Source organism: Phyllostomus hastatus, unplaced genomic scaffold, assembly GCF_019186645.2.
Source record: "Phyllostomus hastatus isolate PE091 unplaced genomic scaffold, TTU_PhHast_1.1 phas_contig_38, whole genome shotgun sequence".
NCBI lineage: Eukaryota > Metazoa > Chordata > Mammalia > Chiroptera > Phyllostomidae > Phyllostomus > Phyllostomus hastatus.
The window spans coordinates 478,552-490,788 of record NW_025333869.1 but is presented as its reverse complement, the minus strand read 5'-3'; the positions used below and the strand labels follow the sequence as shown (position 1 = coordinate 490,788).

The 12,237-nt window shown below is 37.7% G+C and overlaps 1 protein-coding gene across 2 annotated transcripts in view; it reads left to right on the top strand.

Annotated features, from left to right (window-relative positions):
* MMP16 (matrix metallopeptidase 16) overlaps positions 1 to 12,237 on the top strand; it is a 263,481-nt gene that overhangs the window by 248,339 nt on the left and 2,905 nt on the right. Inside the window, exons 9-10 of one of the 2 annotated variants that reach the window (XM_045842405.1) lie at positions 6,513 to 6,628; positions 6,821 to 6,862. In XM_045842405.1, coding sequence (XP_045698361.1) covers positions 6,513 to 6,628; positions 6,821 to 6,843 — 139 coding nt within the window. In that variant the 3' untranslated portion in view covers positions 6,844 to 6,862. Of the gene's footprint in view, positions 1 to 6,512; positions 6,629 to 6,820; positions 6,863 to 12,237 lie in introns of those variants that run through there. The other variant, XM_045842403.1, reaches the window with a different exon arrangement.

The window sequence follows — 12,237 nt, the reverse complement described above, 5'->3', positions numbered from 1 at the left end:
CTGGCTCTCTGGATCTCACTTCCACGTTCTTCTGGACTCGGGGGTCCTGCAGGGTCCAGCTCTATGATCTCAGGAGGCACCCGCGACGTTTTGGGATTCACTGCGCCCTCCCTGGGGATAGTAAAAGGGCGCCTCCCCTCCCCCAAATTTTTGAGATTCGGAGTCTAGGATCACCCTAAGCGCCTTCTGGGTTCAAAGCAAGAGAGAGACAGTCTTCCCAATGGTGCCCGAGCCAAGCCGTTTCCAGCTCCATGTTCCCCGCCAAACCGCACTCCGACCAGGTGTTGGCGCCTTTCCTGGCTCCCCTGGTTGCGCTGGCTGTAAATTTCTGAGCCACTACTGTAGGAACGCACCAAGTGCCACATCCCTCCCGGGAACGCAGCTCGTGATTCAGACCTCCCTGTAGGGCGCAAGCCGAGTGCAGCCCGGCTCTGTACTCTCCACCTATCTGCACTTCCACCGGGCTAGGGGTGCGGGCACTCTTCCAGGCTGCCCCTGGTCCTGTCGGGTAGAGGCCCTCACTTCTCCCAGGTCTCTGGGCGGGTGTTCATAGTCCCTGGGCGATTTTTTCCCAGTCCATCTGGCCTATCTGTTCCTCCTAGCAAAACGTTCTCCCCTGGAGCTGCTCACCCCCCCCCATATTTGGGGGAGGGAGCAGCGACTTCCCTCTCCCTGGAGCCCTGGGGCAGACCCCGGAAACCCGGGCGGGCCTGGGGCCTGCACACCCCTAGACCCTGCGCTGATCCCTGGGCCCCTTTTGTCATGTAGCAGTCTCCTTACCGTCTGGTTTTCCAGTGAGTGCAATAATTTTTGATGTCCTGCTTTCAAAAGTGATTCGGTAACCTAGCCCACTTGCTCTGTTTCTCCACGGATCTGCGAGTTTCCCCCCTCTTCACGGAAGCCGAGAAAAACGCTGCCTAGAGTAAAGCCGCCATCTTCCGTCTCAGTAGTTTAATTCTTTTATTTCCTACTTGAAAAGCTGCATGGAAATACAACAAAATGAACAGAAATATTACTTTAATTTTAAGTTCTGTTTAAATAGCTTTTTTATATGTTTTAAAATATTTAAAGCAAGATTACAGTTAGTTTCCATATGTGATCTTTTATAAGATTGAATTATGGATACTTTGTAAACAGATTACTTCATACTTGTCTAATTATATAACTCCAAAGTCACATTTTTATATTTATAAATAACTCATCCTTGATTAAACATTAATGGAAAAGACATGAGCTCTCTAATTCAAACACAAAAACAGCAATTGGTCACAACTTTTGTATAAGGAATAGGGGAGTCTTTCTTTTCTACATTGTATATTTATAGTACTTACTAATTTTAACATTTTACATATTTTCTATGTATATTTTTGAGAAAAAGCATAACATGAATTTATTTATCTTTATTTATTTGCTCCTTTTCTCCGGAGCAAATAAATTTGCTCCTTTCTGCTTAAAAAAAAAAAATGGTAGCCCTGGCTGGTGTAGCTCAGGGGATTGAGCACGGGCTGCGAACCAAAGCATCGTAGGTTTGATTCCCAGTCAGGGCACATGCTTGGGTTGCAGGCCATGTCCCCCAGCAACCACACATTGATGTCTCTCTCTTTCTCTCTCTTTCTCTCTCTCTCTCCCCCTTCCCTGTCTAAAAAATAAATAAATACAATCTTTTAAAAAAATGGTAGAAAGGTGGGTTGGAGGCACAGGCTTGAGATACTTGACATATAAACCAGACTGCAAGCAGGGGCCTCATGAAATCTAACTATAGAGATAAAGAAAATGAAATGATGGTTCTTTAAACAGTTCTGTAAATTCTGATGGAAATTTCTAGCTTCCTTGCTTTATAGACAGCATGGACTTCATCCTCAAGTTCCTCCTTGCCCTTTTCTTCCTATGCTATAATTTGATACTTGAATGCACTTGGATCTGCATAGAATTTAGCTCTAAAATGCTGTGTTTCTAAATCATCTCTCAGCATCTTCTCACAGCTACATCCAAGACTCTATTGCCGTATTTCATTCTAGGCTTAACCTTTGAGAAATGTAGTATATTTTCAAAGAAAGAAGTCAAAATAACTTGAACAACAATAAAAATGTCAGTACCATAAAAAGGAAGTCAAAATATAAATGAGTTTGGTTTGTTTATTTATTATTTTTCTAATTGTCACTAGTAATCGAACATTTATTTCTTTCAGCTTAAGTTGTGTGTTTATGAAGTCATTATCCAATATGTATTTTTAAAGTCATTTATCATAGTATAAATGAATAATTTCAATCCTGTTGCACTTTTAAGAATATTCCTGAAGACTGAGATTTTGTATAATTATTTGGGTAAGGAAAACAGAGTGGACTTGTGTTTGTGGTAACTTAACAGAAGCAAGTAGCCTAGACTCTGAGCGAAGAAATAAAATAGAAAAGGAGGAAGCATTACTGAGTCTCATGAAATAACCCTTGGAGCCACTTTTGTTCATTTGGAATTCAGTATTCAGCAACACCCCATTAAAGCAGATCATTCCAGAATTGTCTGCACTGTTTTTCTTCACACAGAAGGAATTTAAGAAAATGTTCTGTATTATTACATGGACAATTTTTGTTTCTTATGGTTGTGACTCATGATCAAGACTAAAAAATAATGAATAAATCTTATTTCTAAACATATTTTGAAGCACTGATCTCCAATACTTCTCTCAAAGATTCAGCAATTTAAAGTCATCATTCTAAAGGTAGAGATCACTGATGTATCAGAAGAAAAACTGTAAGGTTTGTTTCAGTAGCCTATATCATTTGCTGACAACCCTACACAAATTCCAAAATTTATTCCACTGCAATAACTACATTTTAAACTCACCAAATGGTTTATTTACAGTATCCCATCTGACCATGTTAATATACTTCTCAATGAACCTGTAAGCTTACTTTTCAAACAGAAAAAAATCAGTGGAATGAACTTTTTTGTTCATATTGAAATATGTTCAAATATGTTGAAAATTACAATACAAACTTATATTTGTAAATAAGCATCAGCACCTTTAGAAGCTCTGGACATAGTCAGAGGATTCTCATCACAATCAAATATATTGAATATATATATATATATATATCAAAGCTGGCACACAGCAGATAACCTGAGGGTCTGAGCCTACACTGAGATTTTCAAATTGTAAAATGGTCCCAAATTATAGTATTGCCTTATCTTCTAGCAGAGAGGATAAATGTGTTTCTTCTCACAAATTCATACCAGAATTATGGTCCTACAAGAGTGTATAATAAAATTCACATTCCATTATTGTTTCTTTGAAATGTGATCTTCATGAATCTTATTTAGGTGCTCAGAGAATTGTCGGAGGGTAAAATGGATGGATGCCTGATAGAACCAGGGAAGAAGAAAATCATACTCACACATGAAGATTAAGAATTTTAGCAGTGAGAAAGAATGGCAGGTGGATTAATAGTTGCTCATCAAGGGAAAATGAATGGTGATGTTATAGAAAACCATACTTAACCATGAATCAGAGAGTGTTAACTTCAACTCTGCAACATTCAAAAAGAGGAACTATGGCCAAATCATTACATTTGAATAATGTGACACCCAATGCTCTGTCAGTGAAGGCACTGAATGACAGTGTCTTTGTTGGGTGCATCATACACAGGTACTGTAGAGTGATCATAGAGAAATAAGATCAAATAAATTTAATATAAATTTACTTTATAGCTATAAACACTGCAGAATGCATGAGTGTTATTACAAGAACATTGTAATCATCTGTTCTTGGAGAACAAACCTGGTTCTTAAGTACATAGTGACCTTTCATAGAAACCACGTATAGGTGTGATCCTATTGTCCCTAGGATTTTAAATTATTCCAAACTTATGTTAGCTAAATATAAAGACTATTTATGCTTATATCATCGGAATATGCCATTTATTGTAAAGAAAAATCATTACTTAATCTATCATGGATGGAAACACCTTGCCTAGTAAATTTTAACACAGTGAAGCATCCTAATTTTTAGAGGCACAAACTGAGAGAAAAACAAAGGGGTTTCTTAGTGTCCATGAAGTAAGTTATTTGATAGTTTCTTTGTGAGAGGTTTTCTTTATGATTGCATAAATCAATTGGTTAACCTGTATGACTATTGTAAACCCCATTGAGATATTGCCTGGAGAAAAGACAGCTGGAGATTTTGAGTGGAATACCAGTCCTATTAACCATTCTGTGTTCATAACAGATTTTTTCTGTGAGAGATTATTCATAATAATTTAGAAGCAGGCATTCCATGAATTTTCCATGAACACAGTATGAATGCAAACATACTTCAGTGCTGGAAGAATGATGCTCTGCTGACTTCTCTTCTTCAGAAGAATGGGCCCAGTCACTATGGTCTCAGCTCAATGCCTCTCCAGAAGTTCTCTGATCTGTGATCTGTTCTTACCATCCATGTGATAACAATCTGTGACACACACCTGTCACCCTGTGTTTCCTTCAGGACAAAGTTGGCCTGTGGCTGATGTATTGGAACCCTTCCTGAAACTCCCTTTTATCCTTCTTATGTGAGCACTGAAGATGAAGAAAATGCTAATATCCTCAATGTTATATGAGTGAGGTTTGTAGAAATCTAGAGAAAACCCCTCTTTACAAGATCACACAGCTGTGTAGATGAAGGATCCTCCACTGACTCAGAATTGGAAAATACTCAGAGAAAACCAGAAAATGTTTTTTCATGGTTTCAACCAAAATGCCTAATCCCAAGTTTGTGCATAAAGTGTGTTATTCCCCAAACCTGCTGGTCAAACCCTAGCTTTAGCAGATGGTTACAGATGTTTAAAAATATTTGTCAAATAAATTTGGAAAACATATTTGTTTTATGTGGAGGAAAGAGTAGAGACTTTAAAATCAGACAGAGTTGGTTATAAATTTACCTATCATTCATTGTCTTCCAAGAACTCTCCTCTCTCATAGAGACAGTGGTTTCCATCTCAGATGTGTTGTGATTAAATCATATAATTCCTAGACCATTCTGACAGCCCTTAGAAAGGCTATTAAACCGTCAATCCCTAGAACATTCCAGAGATGAATTTCTTTGACTCTGAGAACATATGTCCAATCAGTAATCCAGAGTCACGGTGTTGTTTGTCTCTTGGATGTCCCGTGAAGAACTAGGCATCTGGGAATCCTAACTTTACCTTTATCTGTTTTTATGTCCATCCACTGAGGTCTCCAGTCAAGACCTGCTTACAGTACACACTCAGACACCTGGTTACCTCATGCACAACTACACTCTGATGTCAGCAAGAACCTGAGTTCAGCATACCTAAGACCAGACTTACAACACTTAAGTCTCCCCAGACAGCCCCTGTCTCTGCTGCACTGAATATTGGATTCTTCCTCCAGACAGCCAGACCCTAATTCCTGAGTTATTTACTATCTCTCACATATTCATTTGAACCACTGTTAGACCTGGGACTTCTTCAAAATGACATCTCCATGCCTTACATTACCAAGAGATCCACAGTGTACATGCTAATTGGTGTCCTTGTTTCTATGTTACCTCCTTCCATCCACTTAACTCACAGCAGCAGTAAAATCAAAGCCATAGTCGGACGCTCCTCTGCTCAGTGGACAGTGGGTTCACATATCCCTGTAGGGCCTCAGGTTTGCTGTAGTGTGAGGGTCTATCTGATCACATATGCAGTTTGCACACTGATCTCCACTCTCCTGTGCTACCTCAACTCTCGTCACAAAGGTCTCACTCTGGATGTTTGGCACTCAAGCTTGTCACCACCACAAGAACTTTCTATGACTCCTGACTCCACCTAGTGTACTCCTCCTCTAAAACCACATCTGCTGCTGCTCACTTGCTCTCTGCTCAGACATCAGCTTATTCCAGACCCCTCTCTGTTCTCTTAAGCCATATTGAGGGATAATTTGATCTGCTTTGTTTTCTTAATAGATATTTCTACCTGCTAGCATAGTATGTATTTTTGATTAGTTGGTTTTTTGCTTGTAACCTTCAACATACCCTAAAAGGTAAGACTGAAGAGAGCTGGGGCATGTCTGTTTAGTTCAAGGTTGTATCTCTAGCACCTATAATAATGCCAGGCACAGAGCAGGTACTCAAATAAATGTCAAATGAATAAATTAATCAAGATTCTGCTTCAGATTATTTGAAAAAATGTTCAGCTGCCTAAGTAAGATTGTTAAAAAATGAAAACCTCTGACTTACAAATACACTGATGCTACCTTTTTAGACTGTAAATATACTTATCTAGTATTTTTAATTAATTATAACAGACTAAATAAATACACAATAACATACCTAGTTTTCACATATGCAGGACAGAAAACAGAATAAATGTTTTGATTCCATTGTCTTTACAGTGATTTAAATCAGTTCTGAAAATCATTACCAGATATACAGGTGGCATGCAGCAAGGAGGATGAATGTTAGCAACTGCTGTCAGTATACATCATTTCCTTTCCTATGCATGTGTTGTTGTTCTTGCCTTTATCCTTTGTAGGTATTGGAGATATAGTGAAGAAATGAAAACCATGGACCCTGGCTATCCCAAACCCATTACAGTCTGGAAAGGTATCCCTGACTCTCCTCAGGGAGCATTTGTGCACAAGGAGAACGGTACGCAACATGTGAATTATACACTTTATGATTTACTACATATTTCTGTATTGCATTCTAGCTTTTCACTGTATTAAGTCATTAGAAAGTGCCACACTAGAGCTACATTGTACTGTATTACCACATATATAAATGTACTCAATTTACATTTAATATTCTGCTCAAGATATTTTTTAACTTCAATTTATTTAGAAAAAGATGAAAGTGATTTTTAAATGGAAGATGTGGATACATTTGGAGTAACATCACCTATTTTTCTTCTAAAATTTGTGTGAAGGTAATAATGCATCATGGGATGGGAACTGGTCACAGAGAAGTTGTAATTATAGCTGAGGCACAGAAGCACCTGGAAATGGGGAATGTTGAGGGTGACATTTTTCACGTGTGTCTTCAGCTGAGACTGTCAGCAGACAAGGAAGATACCAGCTCAGAACAGCCAGGCATAACTGCTTAATAATGAGAAACAGTTCAGAGTAGCCCAAGTCCCCTGTGCTCATTCTTAGGATTTGAGATTAAGCCAGATCCTAAGTGGTAGTTAGCCAAGCAATAGATAGTCCACACTCCCTGATGTTGGCATATGTCAAGGCTGAACACTTCTCTCCTCATGCAGGGATTACTAAATAGGACTAAACCATAATAACAATAATTCAAAATAAAATCTAAACACTGTTCCAGAACAAAAAAGGAAAGGGATATCATTCTGAAATAAAAGGAAAAAAAACCACCCTGTCAAATGATTTATAATAGGAACCAGAGGAAAATTATGATTATGTGGGTCCTCAATGGCATAAAAAGCCTATAACATAAATATAAGAGAAAAATATACATCTCTTGCAAGAACAAAATTATCTTCCCACCTTAAGGTATATTTCAGAGGGAGAGAAACAATGTCCTTATATTCAAAACTTAATGTTTTCTTTCCACATAGCAACGAATAATTTTGTAAAATACTAACAGAGTTACCAAGCATGTTGGGAAAATCAGTGCTTACCAAAAAACTACAAATGAAATTTTATCACATTTGTGTCTTCTGGACCTTAATTGGTCCACCCCCCTCTTTGGTATTTCAACATGAGCTTGCTTTTCATCTTTCAGGAAACCCTCCTTGAATGTCTTCTTTTGGAACCTGATCCTCTCACTCAAAATCTCAGATTACAACCATTAACATACATGCCCATTATAACCTCTTGAAAGACAGTCACACAGTAACCATTCAATAAATGTTAGTTGTTGAAATTAATTATATCCTTGCCATTGCTGTAAAATTTCACTCCCTAAAGTAGAGATCTCCTTATTGTCTGAAACCCTTGTTCTGTAAGCAGCAATGTCAATGAATCTACCCACAGCAAGCTCCCTTTGTTTGTTTTTGTTGTTGTTATTTGTTTTGTTTGGGGTTTATTTGTTTTGTGTTTTGGTTTCTACTCAAATCTCAGGCTGTGGCTTCTTACTTGAAACTCAGACTTTTCAGTTTCTATTATGTTTGTATGAAAGGGAGCAATCTCAAACTACTAAGTAAACACATTTGTATTTATATTTAAAACCAAAGTAATTCCATGTAAGACTAAGTACACACAGGTGATATTTTATTAGTCATAAAATCAGAGATGATACAGTTCCAAAATGGTTTGTCTACCCACCCTTCCACCAATGTATGAGTTTCTTCCTTGGAATTCTCTCCTCATGATAATTTCCAAAAAAAAAAGTCCTTTAAATTCAGCTATAGATTTTTTAAGGATATTTTTGTATTAAAGTGAAATATGCCTTTGGAAGACATACTGATATTAATTCTGCCACTTTGACCAATGAAATATGGCCAAGAGCTGCCACTTATTGAGTAGCTGCTGTATATGAGTTGTGTTCTTTGAATTCATTATCTAATTTAATTATGCAACACAACTATCTCTTCACCTCATTTATTGTTATCTATAAATGAGGAACACAATATCAGCAAGTTTTAAGTAACTTTTTATGATAATAAAAGTTATGCGTGGGTCCCCAGCCAGCAGTGATCACGGAACGCTGAGGATGGCTCGTCAAAACTCGAGAAAAACATACACAGAGACAACCAGGTCCTGTGGGGAAATAGGAACAGCAGGGCCACTCCTCACGTGGGGAGCACCTTGGTCACCCTCTCTCCTAGAGGGCACCACTTGGCCACCCTCCCTGGTGGGGAGACCGCGCCATTCCCCCTCCGGAGAGGCTTTTTATTGGTTTCATTTGCATAAGAATTCAGGTAAAAGCTCATTACTCATTGCTAGGAAGTAAGGATCAAACAATAGATAACAAGGAAGTCTGAGGGCCTATTTTGAGTCAGGGTCAAAGAGCTGTAAAACTTTGAGGAATAAACTAGCTTCCTCCTTGGACCCTTCTCATTCAACTGAGAGCATTCTAAACAAAGAAGGTTTCACAGGAATTTACATATTCTTTCTTAGGCCAGATCACCCGGGGAACCTGCCTTTTCAGTACAGAGCTGTACCACCCTGTCATTGTTTCGGGCTTAGGTGGAGCAAGGGAACTAAGGCAACCAAGAGATAAGGAGATTTTCTCCCAGACAATAAGGACTCAGGCTCTGTCAAAGCCGAGGAGAGAGAATTCATCACCCCCTTTTGCTGTAGCCCCCAAAGTCCTTCTTTTGGGGGCCTCCCACGTGATCATGCCTGTCTTAGGTCACTCCCCCCTTGGGGAATCTTACCCATCTTTGGCTAACCGACCAAGCTTTGGGGTTCAGTTATGATTGAAGCAGCAGAAGCAGCACTCCTGCCAGGGAGATAAGCTTTTGTCTCCTTGATGGCTTATGGTTCCAAGGGTGTTCCCTTAGCCTTAGCCTAGGCAGGTTACAGCTTCTGATACTAGGCAGGGCGGTTCCCAACATAAAAGTGGTTAAGATTACATATCTAATGTTGGAAACTGGAACATTCTAGCCTCACAGAATGTGCTCAAATACATCGTCTCCAAGTAAGAGGCAAAGCTAAAACATTTTTTTCTATATTGTATCATTAAAGTAACTGGTGGTCCCTTGTGTTGGGCTCAGTGTTTCATTTTGTCACACTAGACAAGCACAGGATTTCTAGGAATGTAGCTTCTTGAGCTATCAGCCTCTTGATTTTCACCTGTAATCATCTTAACAGCTTTCATATTTTCCTCTGTATTCTCAGTCCTCAAAAATACCTTCAAAAATTGAAATATTTGACTTATGCAGAATAGAGTGGAATGAGTTCTTCTTAACATTCACTATTCAACAGTGTTTTAAGAAACAGCATGTGTTTTATTTTAATTTTTAATTACAGTTGACACTCATTGATATAACTTATGAAGTGATCTCTCAATAAGTCCAGTACCCACCTTGCACTATACAAAGTTATTACAATATTATTAACTATTCCCTATGCTATACTTTATATCACTGTGAGTTTTTAACTTATACTAAAATTGTGGTAAAGAATTTGTATTCACCCTCCTTCAAATTGTTTCTACATTAATTGCTGTCAAGCCCCACCTCCTAGGTATTCTATAGTCTCTCCTTAAAAAATGCAATTTTAATATTAATACAATATTTTACTTATAACACCATTGCATTTTATATTGCCAGTTATAACCCCACTTCTAGCCTGTGAGTTTCTCAAAATATGATCACTGAAGTAAAAATTATTCTGAAGTAGCTACTCTTAGTAAACATAACATCTACAAGATTATTACATCAAATCTACTCTTAAACAAGAAAAAATGAGTACATCAATATTTTCTCAACCCACTGACATTTCTTAAATGGAAAAAATCCTAAGTTAATCAATGAGATGAACTTTGTGGGATTAAGGTATGACAGATTTCTATTACAAAGATTTTAGTCTGCTCCTTTTCAAGTACTACATTTTTTCTCTAATTCATAGTGATTAGACTTCTTATTGCTAACACATGTATTCACTAAACTAAATTCTACTTCAGTAATTGGAGTGTGTTATATAAAATTGACTTGCAGACCTGATAAACATCAAAGTAGAAACTTCTGAACTTTAGTATGATACCCAGTAATTTCATACTAATCAGCTTGGACTAAAACTTAAAGATGAGGACACTTTCAGCTGTTAGCTTCTAGGTTGTAAGAAGTACATTCACCTATTTGAAAGGTCTGTTGAATTCTAGATCAATGCCATTATTGAATGATGACCGCCTAACAGACTGTCATTTGGCAGGTCTTCCACATTGCTTCATCCAAGTTTATTGAGTAATTGCACTGGATTCATTAGAATGATCAAACAGTAGCCCCCTGCAGGAAAATTTGAATCTACATGTACCTGTTTTCACTTGACAAGTTGCTCTGATTGCAAAACTGCCCTTTGCTACAAAAACTAATGGCAGACTACATGACATTAAATAAAGTGACTTCTAAAACAAAGTGACCTGGAGTGATGCTCTGTCCTAGCTGAAATTCTGTAAGAGATGTCAGTTTTATGGTTTGTTTGTTTGTTTGTTTGTTTTAGGAGTAGTATCTATCACAGCCTGTGCTGTTTAACCAAGGAGTATTTGATCAAAGACAGGAGATCTCTAAAGGACCCACTGTTAGACAAATCATTTATGTTCAGACTCTAGAGCTACACCAACATTTCACCAGGTCTTGGGCATTTTATTTCATCTGTGGGCCACAGTGTCTTTGCCTGGAAAGTATAGGTAACTAACTCTACTTGACAGAGTGGCTATGACATTATAAAATGTCATTTACTAAGTTTTTAACACAGGGCTTCTTCCAGAGTAAGTGTTCAATAACATGAGACAAAGAAAACCCTCATTAATGATTATTAACACTAAAGAAGACATACTATTGAAAATAGATACTCCCAAAAATATAGCTTTAAAGTAATTATGACATTAAAACATTTATTTTGGTCTCATGAATATTATTTTGACTCAAGAATGAAATCCAACAGGTGCAGTCACAAAAAAAATTGATGTGAAGGAGTTATGAACAGAAATAAAAAACTGGATATGTGCCCAACAAAAACAAAAATTTAGAGACTAGCCCTAAGAAAAACACACATACTTGTAGTTTAATTATCATAAACTTGCAAAGTCTATTATTCGTACCTCTAATGGTTTGGAACATAAATCACATGTATTGCCAGATCTTTGAGCCTCCCACATACCACCTCCTCCCCCATGAAACATGTATTAGTTGGAAGTATGAAAGATAACATTGTGGATCTATTTATATACTACTAATTCTTTACTTTAAAAGGGTTAATAATAGCTTTAGAAGTTCTGTAAAATATAGTTAGGTGACATAGATTTAACATAGGCTAACTGAATAATAAAGTTATATAACAAGGCCAAAGGAAGAGATACAATGTGTGTAACCTAAAGCCAAAAATGAGATTAGTGTAGCAAATACTAGAAATGTTTGTTTACTTATTAAAGTTTCAAGCAGACAAAGGAAAACACCTCTAGTTGTGTGACTTATGATTTGTTATGATTTCTGGTCCAAATGACAAATGGAAACCTATTGTTTAGAAGAATCACAGCTACTTCTGCTGCTACTCCCCATGAGGAGTCTCCTGGAGAAGCCCCCTCCTGTGTGCCTTTGGTCACACAGCATTGAGGCCAACAGCACTTTAGTT